The 16,446-nt window shown below is 41.6% G+C and overlaps 1 protein-coding gene across 5 annotated transcripts in view; it reads left to right on the top strand.

The window, feature by feature from the left end:
- BDP1 (B double prime 1, subunit of RNA polymerase III transcription initiation factor IIIB) overlaps positions 1–16,446 on the top strand; it is a 330,901-nt gene that overhangs the window by 160,657 nt on the left and 153,798 nt on the right. For all 5 annotated transcript variants that reach the window (XM_030193306.1, XM_030193305.1, XM_030193308.1 and 2 more), the window contains one exon: positions 3,502–3,736. In XM_030193306.1, the coding sequence (XP_030049166.1) occupies positions 3,502–3,736 (235 nt within the window). The remainder of the gene's footprint in view (positions 1–3,501; positions 3,737–16,446) is intronic.

Raw genomic sequence — 16,446 nt, 5'->3', positions numbered from 1 at the left:
ATGGCAGACAGATACCGAGAGCGATCATTTTGAAAGTGCATAATTACATCCACAAAGTGGAGATCCTTCAGGGCTATCGACTGAAGAGAAACTCAACACAGTTTGACGGTCATCAAGTCAGGATATTTCAAGATTACTCAGCGCAGCTACAGGAGAGCCCGGAGAACGGGAAGGTATAAGGGAATACTTGGAGCAGTCAGGAATGCCGCAGCTCCCAGCTGCAGCAGTGGAGGGGCTTAATGCACCTTTAACGGCCAAAGAAATTCAGAGAGCCATCAAGGCCCTAAAGCTATACTCGGCGCCTGGGCCTGATGGCTTTCCTGGAGAATTTTATAAAATGTTGGGCCCTCAGCTGCTGGGGCCGTTATGGGAATTCTACGCAGAAGTGATTGATAAAGAGGCTTTACCCCCCCAGGCAAACACAGCGCTAGTAAGTCTTATACCAAAAGGAGGGAGGGACTTATTGGACCCTGGCTCGTACCGGCCGATCTCATTAATAAATGTCAATGTAAAAATCCTGTCACTAGTTCTGGCAGATCGGCTGGCTCTTTTACTGCCCCAGATAATACAGGAGAGTCAGGTAGGCTTTGTGAGAGGCCGCCAGTCAGTACTCAATGTGCGCAAGTTACTGGCAGTGGTAATACACAGCACGGTAGCTGGCAAATGTGGGTTAATAGTTAGTCTAGACGCAGAGCACGCATTTGATAGGGTGCTTTGGACCTTTATGTTCGAAGCGCTGCAATGGGTGGGGGTCACAGGCTGGTACCTGCAGGCTATCCGGGCACTTTATTCTGCACCGACAGCTATGCTAGTTGTAAATGGGATTCGGACGAAGGAGATGAAGATAAGTTGTGGGACCCAACAAGGATGTCCCCTGTCCCCTCTGCTGTTTGTGCTCTCTTTGGAGCCTCTTTTGTGTGAGATACAAGCAGCAGAGCAGATATGGGGCATCGAAATCCAGGGGGTAGTCACCAAAATACTTGCTTATGCAGTTGATCTTTTACTAAAGACTCGGCCCACTCAACACTGCAATGCTTGTTGGAAGTACTGGAAGGCTATGGGAAAGTGTCGGGATTCAAGCTTAATCTAGCCAAGTCACAAGGACTGCCATTAGGAGGGGAGGTGCGGAGTAGTTGGGGAGATCGGTTCCCACTGGAATGGGCAGAAGACAAGATTAAGTATTTGGGGGTCTTGGTCCCGACAGACCTGTCCATGCTATACAAATTGAATGTGTTCCCACTATTGGCGGAGACTCGCCGATTGCTACAGCTCTGGGGCTGTATAGCACTTTTTAATATGATGATAGCTCCAAAGTGGCTCTACCTATTCCAAATGCTGCTGCTATATTTGAGGCGAAGAGAAGAGCGACTGTTGCACTGGCTGGTGCAGGGTTTTTGTGAAGGCACTGGCGCCCCAGACTTCCCATGACAGTGTTACAGAAACCCAAGGCTCACGGGGGAATGGGATTATTGAACATCAGGTATTTGGTAGTGTCATGTGTATTGAGGCATATACGAGACTGGTTAACTGGTACTCAAGACTTCACGCCAACTGAGATAGAAACTTTGCTAGCCCCCAAGGAGCATCTGGGATAGCTGGTGCACACAACGAGCAGAAAGCCACAGCTGGAGATTGGGAAAAACCCATTTATTAGTTCAGCGAGAGCTGCCTGTGCAGGCGGCATAACTTCTCTCCAGCTGCCACACCATACTTACCATTGAAAAATAATCCAGATTTTCCAGTGGGCACATCCTCTAAGTCCCTTCTTGCGTGGCAAGCACGCGGGATTCACTACATGTATCAGCTGCTGGATGAGGAAGGAAAAATAAGAGTTTACAGATCTGCAGCAGGAGTTTAAATTGCCAGCTTTTGACTCTTTGGCATACTATCAAGTGCGTCACTATGCCTCCTCACTCGGATGGGTGAATCTGTGTGAGGATGTTCAAGAAATACTGAACTCAGCCCTTACTCTGGGATCTCAGAATACAGTGCCGTTGAGATTTTTTCATCGCAATCTGGTGGACATGACAGAAGACATAGACTATGCAAGTTATGCGAAGAAGTGGACGGTGGACTTAGCAGTGGAAGTCTCCAAGAGTTTGTTCACAGACTTCCTCAGAAGCATATTGAAGAGGGCCACATTCTCACATGACTGGGAACTGTAATATAAATTTGCATTAAGGCTATATGTGGCGCCCAATCACGCATTCAGGGCGCGATTTGGAGCATCAGGGGCATGCCCAAGATGTGGTAAAGATCCAGCAACTTTGGGCCATATGTTTTGGACTTGCCCGCAAGTGATAAACTTCTGGACAGAGATTTTAGATGCGATCAGGAAGTACTGGAACAACACGGTGCCCTTGCAGCCTCTACTTCTATTTGAGGAGTTTAAATACGGGGACTTTCGAGTACCAGGCCCTGAAGGACTTTCTGCGGAGATCTGTGCTACAAGGGAAGAGAGTGCTGCTACTGAACTGGAGAGAATCTACTAGTCCAACTCTGGCGCAGTGGAGGATACAAATGATTGAGCGATTAAAACTGGAGAGACAGGGGATTAAGGACCTGGAATCAATAGAAGGCAGGCGTCTGCAAGCGGTGTGGAGTCGATTTTGGGACACGTTGCAGCCAGCAGCTAGGAGCAGTCTCCTCAATGGTTAAATGCTTTTGGACTACCTTGTTATGATGTGTTATGCCTTTATGCCTCTATTCCATGGAAGGGTAAGGGGGTGTAAAGGGGGTTTAAGATGGTAGGGGAGGGGAGTAGAGGTGGGCTGTTTAGGGGAGGGTTTAAATAATTAAACTATTGGATACCTCATATAGATGGTTGCTGTATAGTATTATAGTGATGTTGCAAGTTTTTGAGTATATGCTTTATGTGACTATCCGTTAATAAAAAGATTTAAACATAAAAGATACAGTGAGTTGACAAGCTGGTTTTGATCTTCCATATCAAATGACACTGAGCTGGTTTCGATCTTCCACATCAAATGACTCTGGGGCTTCTGAGGTGGTCTGTACTGCTCTTGTGGGGTCAACCAGTCGGTGGAATGCATCTGTCAGTAGATGTCCAGCCTCGTCTTCCTGATGATCTTCAGGTTTTGCACACATCATCTGACTCAATTAGCTTAGTCAAGTGATCAACACACACTAAAAAGAATATTAAAGAACTGTTTTATTAGGTCTTTCTAGCATCCATTATGCAGGCCCAGTCTTACAAGAATCTCCTGTAGATGTGAGTCTAGAACACAGCTCTTGTGAGAGCTTCTTTCAGTACTATAAAAGGTTCATTTATTTTAAAAATACCAGAATGTAAATATGAGTGCTTGCTATTTAATACATTCTAGAATTTGCCATGTATGATAACAAGCAGTGCAACAGCTAGAGTAAATACTGTTAAATGTTTTATATTCTTTCTTAATGATGTAATACTGGATGATATTAGAAGATGCTCCCAGGCTTCATGGAGATGAGGCTGTAATTATGATTTTTTTTTTCTCTTAGGTCTGATGAAGAACCTGATATTTCATGCTTGGTTAAAGGGGATGCTCTGAAGTCAGATCATGTAAGAAGGGGTCGATTTCAGAGACCAAAGCCAAACTTGAGCAGGACATCTGGAAGGAAAGAAGCCTCAGGAACAGAGGTGGCAACTGAAGAGGAGAAGGGTGAAGTTAAGAAAAGTGGTACACTGCTTGCTGATGGCAGTGGGTGCAGGTCACTTCTCCGCTCAGATGTGAATGTGAGTCGGTAATTTATCTGTTTATTAAATGTCTCCTAAAATCTCTTTGCTTACTGAGAGTGTGGTTTGACTGTAATCTTTCTTTTGCACCCCTATATTTCACACACAAGTAAGGACACCCTCTTTGGCACTTAGGAAAATTTATACCTCGCGTGTCCTTTTTGAAGAGCTCCTAAGAACTTCTGTGAAGAAAATCAAATTCAAAATCTTTAGTATTTTTATACAGGATGGGATGCCCAATTAAGCTGTTCAGAGTTACTCTGTTGTTTAGTTTACTTCACACCTGGTTATTTAAGCTGTTGGTTCTAATTACCCAATTACGTATACTAATGTAACTAGGGTTTCCTCGTCGTCTCAACAGACCATTCTTGACCAGTGGGTACATGCACTCTTGCCAACAGAGGGAGACTGAAAACTATTGAGTATGCATCCCTGAACCATTCAATACTTCAGTCTCCCAGTAGAGGTAAGTGAGTTTCTGTGCAGCCCTGCTTCATTGGTGGGTGTGCCGGGATGGCCCCACTTAAAAAAACAACCCCAAAATCCCCTCTCAGAAACAAGCAAAAAAAGAGAGAAAAAGGAGCACTGGATTTTTTCTGATGTAGGTGTCTGAACCTTGTGGTTGTGCACCTGCGATACATACTCTGATCTTCTGGCTGAATTTCAGCTCCAAACTTTTCAGGCCAGTGGGTTCTGGTTGTTAGCAGTAGGAGGCTAGTTAGCTGCTCACTGTGGAGGCTGCTTTGGTATGATGGCGGCTTCTTCTGACCAATGATTATTGTGAGCTTACTGAGAGATTAGCCAGTGTCTAGAAGGGTGTAGCTCCCTTTTCACAGAGGTCTATTTTTCTCCACTTCTTATATAATTCTGCAGCTGAGTCCCGGTCTCACAATGGAAAAAAGTGGAGCAGTGTTTTGAATTCTGTTTCGGATCCACTTTCCCCTTGTGCAAGTGTTTGATAATTGAAATCACTGTTGCCCAATTTACCAGCTTTCCTAATTTCTGTAAGCATTTCTTTATCTGTCTGTTTATTTCTGTCTTGGCGAACAGTAGAACAGCCCTACCAGAATACCCCTTCCCTTCACATATGGAATTTCTATACGTAAGGATTCCACACTGTATCTGTTTCATGTGAAATGTTTATTCTTTTGACTCCATTCCCTCTTTAACATGTAGTGCAACCCCCAAACCCCCAATTTGATCCACTTTATCATTGCGATATAATTTGTACCCTGATAACACAGTGTCCCCTTGATTGTCCTCCTTCCACCAGGTCTCTGAGATGTCTATTATATCTACCTTTTCATTTAGTGTTATATACTCTAACTCTCCTATCTTATATCTTAGGCTGCTAGCATTTGTATACAGACACTTCAAATTGTGTTTTTTCCTTGCATCTACAAGCTGCTTAGAAGTTGATAGGGATAGTGTGCGTCCTTTACTATGCTCTCCCCTTAAACACTCCTGGCTTTCTTTCACCATTGCTGAAACCTCTGTATTAGGATTCCCTATGTCCTCAGGATCGCAGGATAGAATCTGTCTTAAAGGAGATCCTTTGAGGTTTTGGCTTTCGCATTGCAGGTGGCCATTGGACATATTTTCAAAGCACTTAGCCTTCCAAAGTTCCATAGAAACCTATGGAACTTTGGAAGGCTAAGTGCTTTGAAAATATGCCTCTATATGTGGCAGTTACATTGCTAGAACTTGTTTCTGGTAGGCCAAGCATTTACCAGACTCTCTGGGCAAGAGTTCATCCCAGGCATCTGCAGATATCATCAATTTGGAAATGGGTACTGCCTTTCTAATGGAAACCTTGTATGATTTGTTCTGTGTCTCCACGAAGAGTCTGGCTTTGGTGGTGGCGGAGGGGTGTTTCTTGTGGATTAGGAATCGGTCTGCAGACTTGTCTTCCAAGGTATGTTTGAGTCAGCTCCTCTTTAAAGACAGGTTGGTTTTTGGTGAAGAGTTAGAGAAGTTGGTTATGAATTTGGGGGAGTCTAAGTTTCCGAGGCTCTGTGTGTCTTCCCTTTCTTCAGATAGAGTCTTTCTTAGGGAGCTTAGGATGTATTGACCAAGCAAGGAGTAGGTTCTGGAAAAGGGGGCAACCTTTTCAATCGTCATGGCAGTCAATGTGGAGGTCGAGACAGTGGCTGGGGGGGGGGACGATAGCCGGTGCCGGTGCCTCCCGAGTAACACAATGAAGAAGCAGGTTTCAGGAGTTTTAACAGAGATGGGTCTAGATTACTTCTGACCAGTGAGTCTTAGAAATCATAAGAAGCAGCTATGCTCTGGAGTTTTGTTATCTTCTACTACACACCTTTATAGTGTCACCTTCAAGTCTTCCCTGAAGGCTATGGCAGTACACCAGACCCTGGACAGATCCTTGGCTCAGGAAGCAGTTATCTCTGTTCCTCAGGACTAGAAAGATTCTGGCAGGTATTCCATTTACTTTATAGTACCCTAAAAGGAGGGTTCCTTTTGTCTGATTTTAGATCTCAAGCAGGTGAACAGGGCATTGAAAATTTTGTCATCCTGTTTGGAAACCTTCAGGTCAGGTATTGTGACGGTACAAAGAGGAGAGTTCTTGATGTCTCTAGATCTGTTGGAGGCCTACCTCCACATCCCTATTCACCCAGATCATCAGAAATTCCTCCACTTTGCTGTCTTGGGTGGCCACTTCCAATTCAGTGTTGCCTTTTGGTCTGACCACAACCCCGAAGACCTTCTCCAAGGTGATGACAGTGGTGAATTTTAGTGCATCCTTACCTCGATGACGGTTTATTTGGGCAAAGTTCTTCGAGGACAGTCAGAGAGTCATGCCCTAGGTGGTTCGGCTTCTCCAGCATCTGGGATTAATGATGAATCTTACGAAGAGTTCTCTTTCTCTGATTTAGTCGTTGGAATACCTGGAAGTTCACTTTGGCATTTGGAAAAGGTAAAGATTTGGAAGAGTCATTCTTTTCCGCTGCCTTCTTGGCCGCAGCAGTCCATCAGCCTGGGAGGTGCTACAGGTGCTGGGTTCCTTAGCGGCCACCATAGAGGTGATTCCTAGGCAAGAAAACACGTGCCCTCTTCTGGCAGTTTTACTGGTGAGTTGGTCTCCTTGGATGGATCCCAGTCTTATGTAAGATCCTTGTCAATTGACAGATGCGTCACAGTCTTTGGTGATGGACCAGAACCATTTGTTTTGGGGGCATGGATTTGGAACCTCCAGAGTGGGTTCTGGTGACTATGCATGCCAGCTTGTCTGGTTAGGTGGTTGGGGAGCCCGTTGCCAGGGACAGGTTGCTCAGGGGAGCAAAAAGTAAGAGCTTATTTTATAGAGAGGATACTTAGCTTTCTAGCTTATTAATTCAGCTTTTCCATTTCGTTGGAGACCAGTTATCACCGACACAAATATCCATGTTTCGCTCATAGCTGTCTCAAGGTAGTTTCCTACAAAACCAGAAATATCCACAGTATTAATATTTATTTTCAATTAAAATATGTTATAACCAGATAACATTCTCATACTGACCAGATTTTTTCCTGTGATGGCTTCTAAAATGGCTGCCACATTTTTTTTTAACCTTCCTTATATACTATTATTTACATCATTTGATATAGTGGGCTCCAATCAAAGGTCAAGGACTGCATAGGCATTAGCCAATAGCTGAACACTGTCAAATTAAAGTCATCTATTCAATCTCATGATTCAATCCCTTAGGTTCAATGGTGCTCAATGAAAATATCCAGTATTGCTCTCTATAGTTGAGGATTCTTTCTCAACAATATCACCAAAATTTGTTCCTTCCTTTCTGAGAGCACTTCCAAAAGCCTTATCCACACTGTCATCACCTCACGCTTTGAGTACTGCACCTTGCTTTTCACAGGTCTCCCACTGAGCCATCTCTCTCTCCTTCAGAGTTTTGCTGCACAACTTATATTCTGCCAGTGTTGCTATGCTCATATTAGCCCTCTCCTCAAGTCACTTCATTGGCTCCCTATCCGTTTCTGCATACAATTAAGACTCCTCTTATTGACTTACAAGTGCATTCACTCTACAGCTCCTCAGTACCTCTCCGGTCTTTTCTCCCTACACTCTTTCCTGGGAACTCTGTTTATCAGGTAAATGTCTTACCTGTACCTTTCTCCTCCACTGCCAACTCCAGACTCTGTTCCGTTTATCTTGCTGCACCATATGCCTGGAATAGACTTCCTAAATCAATACATCAAGCTCCATCTCTGGCCGTCTTCAAATATAGGCTAAAAGCCCACCTTTTTGAGGCTGCTTTTAATTCCTCCTATTCACTTGTTCAGTACGCACGTCTGTTTTATCATTCCCACCTTAAATAATTCCCTTAGACCTTATTTGTCCTGTTTGTCTGTCTTTATTATATTGTAAGCACTCTTGAGCAGGGACTGTCTCTTGCATGTTCAGTGTACAATGCTACGTATGTCTAGTAGCACTATAGAAATAAGTAGTAGTATTAGAAAGGAGTATTTATGAGTGGGGGACAAGCATGTTAGATGTAGTTGCATCTTCTCAGAACAAAACGTTCCTCAGTTCTTCTCCATGGTAGAGATTCACTTCAAACTAGACTCAGATGCCTTCCTTCAAAAAGTGAGAGGATTTTTGTTTCTTCCAATTCTGCTTTTGGTGAAACCTCCTGTAAGTCAAGCAAGATCAAGGATCTGAGATTCGCATAGCCACTTATTGGCCAAGACAAGTTTGGTTTCTTCTCCTTTAAAAAATATCCACAAAGAGGACAGTCAGACTGGGGAATTCTAGAACATTGATCATATGGGCATAGGGAACTGTGTTGCATCCCATCATTGGGTCACTAGCTTGGATGTTGAAAGGATGTTAGCTGCCCTGAACTTGCCTGATTTCTGTGTCTTGGGACTTCCTGACTTCTAGAAGAATCTCTACTAGGTAGTCTAATTTTTAAGTGTAACAGGTTTGATGTGACAGCAAGGCTGTAGATTTTGTTTTCCATTTTCCATACAAAATCTCCTTGAGCATCTTCAAACAGATGGTTTCAGTTGGGGTTGAAAGTAAACTCAGCAGGGTTCACCTAAATGTAAATAGTGCATATTCATCATCTTGTGGAAATGAAACCCATCTCTGTGTAGCCTTATTTTTGTGGAGTTTGCTTCTTCTTTTTTTTTTTTTTTTTTTTAGCTTTCCATCAAGCTGCCTGCTGTGACTTAACTTTCTTCTATCCCAGCTGAGCCATGGAGCTCTTTTGAAAATGAAGTATGTGACTTTTACAGTCTTCTTTTTTTTTTTTTAATTTAAACAGTGAAGTGATTTGCACACACATCCAAAGTTCATTCCTAAGGTGCTATTGGATTTCTGTATTAGCTAGCTAATTAGTCTGCCAAAATTGTTCCCTAAGACACGTGTCCTCAATAGTGAACAAGCCTTTGATTGAAAAAAAGCCTTCACTTTCTACTTGGACTGGATTAAGTCTTTAGAAGGCCAGCTTATTTTATTTTATTTTTACCCTTGGCTCCCCACAGGCAAATAAACTCTGTCAAGTTGGCTAGCGGACTACATCTCCTTCACTTATGCCACAGCAGGTCTGACCTTAAAGGGTTACATTATGTCTCTCAATATCAGAGCCATGGCTCTGTCGGTATCCAACCTAAGGTTGGCCTCTGTAGAGGAGATTTGCAGGACTATGGTGTGGTTTTCAGTCCATTCATAATTCATAGTTTAGAAAGAGATTTCTTGGAGACAGTAAGTTTGATAAATCCATCCTGACAAATATCGTTAATGTTTAGAATCCAACTCCAAACACCATAGGGTCAATTTTTTGGATTTTCAGGTTTAAAAGAAAAGTTTTAAAAATGGAACTTTTAAGGTGGCAAAATAGCATAATTGTTTAACAATTTTATATTTATTAAAGTTTATAAATAACATCCTAAATTTTAGAGAGAAACAGAAAAATATGAAAAATGTAAAGATGAGAAATTCCAATTAAAGAAAATACAATCTATCATTCATTCACAATAATTAAAATACAGATCCTAGATGATAAAGAAAACAAATATCAGAAAAAATCTAATACATCATGCTGCCTGTCATATACCCAAAAAGATTGTCCCCCAGCCTGTCCCTACAGCACGCGTAAAGACTATGCAATGGCATTAACCTCTCTTTAGCCTCAAGAAATCATAACTGCTTAGGATCAAAAAACTGAAATTGTGTACCCTGAAAAATCACAATACATAAAGAAGGAAATTTAAGCACAAAACTAGCTCCCAAGGTTTGTACCCAGGACTGCAAAGCCAGAAAGGCCTTGTGTCTAGTCTGTATCTCTCTTTAAAGATCAGGAAAAGCTTGTACTTTTTTTTTTTTTTTAATTTATAGAAGTCTTTATTAGATGTCATTAAGACAAAGCAAACCAAGAACAATGCACTATATTTCACACCATAACAATTCTGTAGTGAATATATCAAAATACCTTACAATGGCAAAAGATAACAGCACTATTCTATCGTCCAATATTACTTCAGGATTTAACAGTTTTTAAAATTATAAGATCCCTATTAAAAAGCTTGTACTTTTAACCCCAAAACAGTGTATCTAGATGTCTAAAGGAAAGTTTCAAAACTGCATTCCGGTTTGGCTCTAGAGCAAAAGAAACCACCAAAATAGTTCTGAGTAATAACTTCTAAGGAAGACTCAAGGAAGGATGTCAAATTTATATTATCCCCTTCTGGATCTGTTTCACCAACAGATCTCCCTGAGCTCAGCATATACTGAGTTCGCTTAATAGGAGGCAATGAATCATTCGCCATCCACAAAGTCTCCACCTGGTGTTTTTTTAACCATGTCCACTGGAGAAATCAAAGGAGACCTAGGAGAGTTGAGAATTCTTAGATTATGCTTCCAAATCTGATTTTCCAAATATTCCAAACAATGGTGCAAAAAGTTCTTACCTTTAGTGAGGCTGAACTCAACGCTTCCAAGAACCGAACTTTCAACTTAATTGAATCCAATTTAGAGGACTGCTTGGCAGAAGCCTGTGCCTGGAACAAGGCTGCACCAGATAATATCCAATATCTTCAGAGTTTGTTACAGTCGTATGTTGTAAAGAAGAGTACATATCAAATGTAAGGCCCCACAGTGGCTCCAGTTTCCAGCGGCCAGCTTGGAAAAAAACACCAGCAATGAAAATGCAGGGGCTGTGACTGGCTCTTAGCTTGGGAAAGGGTACTTACAATTGTTGAAGGAAGAATACGAGTTGCAGATTGGAAAAATAATTCCCTCCCCAGATCTAAGCCAAACAGTGCAGGACTGTTCACAGTGCAACTTTCCCCTGGCTGCAGGATGGGGAGCCGCTTGCTGAACGGGTCTCAAAGAAACCTTGTCGTCGTCGCTGCTCGTCGACACCTAGCCACCAGCGGTGACAGAAGGAGATGTCGTCTGAATGGGTCCCGCAGGAACTCCAGATTTTTCGAGTGTCGCCTGTTTCAGGGTTGTAACTGTTACGGGAGTTGAAGGAACCCTCCTGGTCATTTCCCCTTCTCTTGCCCATCTCTAAAGAAATAGGCAGGAAGGCGCACCAGCAGGGCTGAGCAAGACGAATACAGAGCAGCTCCAGGTACAATCTGGCTCCACAGCGCCATCTTGGATCTGTCTCTCTCAAAATAGCATGTTTTGCTTTCCGGGTCAAAAACACAAACTGGAAGAAGCCTCTACAACAATCCAACAGGAACCAAGAGGAAGTAGAGGATGACACAAATGACAGCCAACCTTTGAGATTCATCTCCCTGGTATCATAGGGACCTAAGCCACCTAAGTGTGAAGCCCAACAAATTGAACGTTGCTGGAAGAAAATGAAATCTCTATCTGATCATGTATTTTGTAAGAGACACTGTCAATTTAACTATCATCTTAGCGAAGCAAGCCTACTTTTCTGCTAAAATTCTAAAGTGTCCTAATCCGGCAAAAGAACTAAATTCTATTTATAATTCTTTAGTATGAAATGGTACCAAGAATCATCATTCTGCAGTCTCCCCTACAGCTGATTCTTTAGCTGATTTTTTTAATTCTTTATTTGTATTTTTAAAATACAATTAACAAGGATAACCTTGCATTAGAAACACAGGCAAATAATAAGTAATAATGGCATTCTCATCCTACATCTTTACAAACATTAAATTAAAAGAAATATTTTATACAGGACAAGAAAATTAGAATTAACTAATCAATAAACTGAAGAAATACATTAGCCTTTCTTAGACCTCAAAATCAGAAAGGGGGAGTGATAGAGTTAGAGAAGTATTTCAAAATAAGTAACATGTACTGAAAGTAAAAACTGTCTTTTCTCCAAGTTATTTCTATATTTACTTCAGCTGTTTCATTTCTAGAAACGATTTCAGTTGTTCCGGTGAAAAGAAATTATATTTAGTTTGACCTAGTTTTACTACATATTTAGACGGATATGCCAAAAAGAAAGAACCCCCAATGTCTATTGTCTTTTGTTTCAAAGCGAGAAACGCCTTTCTTTTTTGTTGTGTTTGTTTGGTCACGTCTGGATACATCCAAACTTTAGATCCACAAAATTGAGCCTTAGAGTTCCGAAAATATAGTCAAGATATTATTATAATCTTGCTCATAGACAAGGGAAATTATTAATGTGGCTCTGTCAAGTATTGTTTCTGTAGATTGTTCCAATTTTTCAGAGATGTTTTGTAAATCAGGGATATTATGTTCCATTCCTCATAATTCCCCCTTTGGTTTAGGAATAAAATAAATCTTGTTCACTGGAGGAAAAGCCTTAGGGGGAATTTTTAGTATCTCAGTCAAATATCTACGGAATGTATCTATCGGGGTTACCCCCGATAACTTGGGAAAATTTAAAAGACGGAGGTTAAGCCATCTGTTATAATTCTCTAGCTGCTCAATTTTCCTTCTCATGTCCATATTATCTTTAACAGCCACATCCTTGAAATCCTTAAGCGAATCTACTTCTTTTCTCAAAGTTGTCACTTGCTTTGTTAGATCTTCTTTAATGGAGTCAACAGTTATTTTTAAATCATCAAATTTGGCATTAAGATTTACAACGTCACCTGAGGTTTTTTGAAGTGTAGTATTCATCCGGTCCAACATCACCCAAAGTGTTTCCAGTGTCACCTCCGAGTTTTTCACTGAGGGAAACCGAGTTCCCTCAGCCTTCAGGGTCATTTGTTGCGTGCCTGGGTCCTCGCAGGTTGCCCCTTCCGATACACTTCCGGGATCGGCGGGGTTTAGCTGATTTTTTTTCATTGATAAAATATAGGTCTTGCACCGACCCTTTTTGACCTATTCCAACACACCAGATGTAACTGAGTTCTCTTCTTCCTCTGTTTGTGACTTATCCACCTTATGGTCTTACTTTCAATCCCAAACACTAACATCCCTTAGAAAAGTTTTCTCTCCTCTATGCACCCAACATTTTGTTCTTTTGACCCTTTACCATCCACTTGGATTAAATTAGATAATCTACAACTTGTCCCTTCTTTTCCTGGTTAATTCCAGTCTCTCATCATGATTGGTTCCGATTACCTTGAAAGAAGCTTCTGTTCGTCCCATTTTGAAAAAGCCTTCCCTTGACCCTTCTGTTTCACTTCATTACCGTCCTGTCTCAAACCTTTGTTTTGTGTCAAAAGCAGTTGAGAAAGTGGTCTACCTTCAACTTAATCAATTCACAGAAAAGGTTTTTGCTTTACATCCATGCCAGTCTGATTTTTGGGTAGCTTGTAGCACTGAATCCATTTTGGCTTCTGTTCTCAACGATGTACATGCCTCCCTTGATCATCGTTATGTTACTTTGGCTGTATCTCTTGATCTGTCTGCGACGTTTGACTTGATCGATCATGCTTTCTTGTTGGCTCGGCTACAGTCTTTAGGAATTTCACATGCTGTATTGAGTTGGTTCAAATCTTTTTTGTGAGATCATTCTTTTCATGTACATTTGGATCAGAACTCATCTTCTAAAAGATCTCTGATGTGTGGAGTACCATGAGGTTCTATTCTCTCTCCTCTTTTAAATTTAACATCTTTCTCAGTCCTTTAACCACACTTATTCAAAGTTATAACATTCCTTTTCGTATCTATTCAGATGACATTATATTACTTTACCGAACCGATCTACAATCTCTCAACATGTCCTCTGTTCAGTACTGTTTAGAAGCCATTGCCCAATGGCTTTTCACCCATAAACTGGTTTTGAATTGAGAAAAAATGGTGGCATGCTGGCTGACGTGTCACGTGCTACCACCTTCTATGCCTCTCTCTTCTAGGAACGGTGATTATCCGTCTCTAGTTTCCGATACTTGGGTGTCATTTTAGATTCTTAACTGTCCTTTGAATCTCAAATTTCTTCATTATGTAGGGCAGGATTTTTTTTCTTCCACAACAATTACTCACAATGCTTAACTGTCCTTTGAACCTCAAATTTCTTCATTATGTAGGGCAGGATTTTTTTTCTTCCACAACAATTACTCACAATGCTTTTCACTTACTGATCTTAGCTCTCTTTGTGACCAGAATCGACTATTGTAATTGTGTTTTTCAAGGGATTCCAAACTTCGTGCTTAAGTGTCTTGAAAATATGGCCATTTGTCTCCTATATCATCTTTCAAGATCAGATTACATAAAGGCATACTTAAAGGATCATCATTGGCTTCCAGTTAGATTCTGCATCCAGTTTAAAATCTTGCTACTTGTATTTCGGGCTTTCTGTCAAGGGACTGTATATGTCCCGTATGACTATTCCTTATTCTCCAGCACAAGTATTGCGGTCTGTGAATGACCATCGCCTGGTATTGCCAGGCCCCTCGGATAGCTCAGATGGAGAGCACTTGCCATCTTGGTTTTTTATGTGTCGCCTCTTCATTGTAGAATTCTCTGCCTCTGTTTTTATGTAGTGAAACCTCCTTGAAAAAGTTTAAATGATTATTGAAAAACTGGCTCTTTGAACAAGCTTACTGAACTATAAACTTCTGAGTACTGGAGTGACCGACTTGGAACTCAGTTATCCTGGAAATATGTGTCCTGAATGTTTGCTGCTTTTATTGTGAATTGTATGTGTTCTTTCCTGTCATATCCTCCTATGCATCCAATTTTTCCTTTTTGGGCAGCCAGCTTTGGAACGCTTTACCAAGATCCATCCAAACAATCAACGGCCATCTACCCTTCAGGAAAGCGTTGAAGACCCATCTCTTCAAGAAAGCCTACCCTAATGACCCAACTTAACTAAAGCCCACCCACACGAGTCCTGTTCTACGATTGTTATACCTTAGACCATGTCTCCAATCTCCTTATGCTCATCCCCAATCTTTCCTCTCCATCCTTCTACGCCTTACCTTCCCCAAATTCTTCTCCTCTTACACATCCTATCCTTGTTTATCTCTCCATGTCCAACTTACATATCCTTTTACCCCTCTATTACTATGTTCACCACAATTTGTAATATCTCTTTCAAGACTTTGTAATTCTATCTACTTTTTATTATGTAAGCCGCATTGAGCCTGCTATGTGTGGGAAAGCGCGGGGTACTAATGTAATAATAATAATATATTGTAGTTCTTTCTTTTCCTGTTCTTCTAATTTCTGTTTTTAGAATTGTGAACCACTTTGCCCCGCATGCAGTTAAAGCAGTATAGAAAGTATGAAATAAATAAATTTGTGTCATCCTCTACTTCCTCTTGGTTCATGTTTCCCTGTCCTCCATTCACAGACTCCTGCATATCTATTGGTGGACTCAGTGGCTGAATCACTGTATGATGTTGCTTGTTATAATGGCAGGGACTATGGACTTATATGAGGCATGTGTGAATGGTATCATTTGTATGTCTTTTTTTTTTATCTGTTTTGAAAGCGTTAGGGGTGTGTTGCGGTGGGTTGGGATGTGACTGCCTCTTGTTCTGTTCCTCTCCACCCATTCACTTTTTTCTGCCCTGTCTGCACTCTTCCTCAACCTCCCACATTCTTAGACTCCCTCCTGCCTTGAATACCCCTCGACCTGCACTCTGTCCCCTCCTTCCACCTCTTCATCCTCCTCATAATGGTTCCCCTTGCGCACTTGTCCAGTTCACCACTTATCCTCCATTCCCTCTCATCCTCGTCATACACTTTACCCCTTCACTTCTGTGGAGTGGAGAAGTAGCCTAGTGGTTAGTGCAGCAGAGTTTGATCCTGGGGAGCTGGACTCTATTCCCATTGCAGCTCCTTGTGACTCTGGGCAAGTCACTTAACCCTCCATTGCCCCAAGTACAAATAAGTACCTGTATATACTATGTAAACCGCTTTGAATGTAATTGCAAAACCACAGAAAGGCAGTATATCAAGTCCCATCCCCTTTCCCTTTCACACACACTCCTCTCTCTCTCTCTCTCTCTTTTGCACTGTATTCCCCTTCTTCTTTACTTCTACTCCCATTTTTGTCCACTCCTCCCTTTCAACCCCCTTCGCTGTCCCTCTTTTACTCTTCTTTCCTCTACCTCACTGCCAGTAGCTTGGCAGTTCTTTACCTCCTTTAGTATTGCCTTGACTTCAGTTTTAACTGCAAACATTGGATTTTTTTGACTGGCAAAGCTGCCATCATGGCTGTATCTTCTCTGCAGTGGGGGTTGAGTTTCCTATGACATTTTAAAGTAATACTGCTGCAAACCTTCTCTTCTTTTTTTCTTTTTTTTTTCTTCTTTTGCAGCAGTTTGCATCCCTGCAGCAC

Source organism: Microcaecilia unicolor, chromosome 2, assembly GCF_901765095.1.
Source record: "Microcaecilia unicolor chromosome 2, aMicUni1.1, whole genome shotgun sequence".
NCBI classification, from domain to species: Eukaryota; Metazoa; Chordata; class Amphibia; order Gymnophiona; family Siphonopidae; genus Microcaecilia; species Microcaecilia unicolor.
Note: the sequence above shows the minus strand (reverse complement) of the source record. Positions and strands in the feature narration are given on the sequence as shown.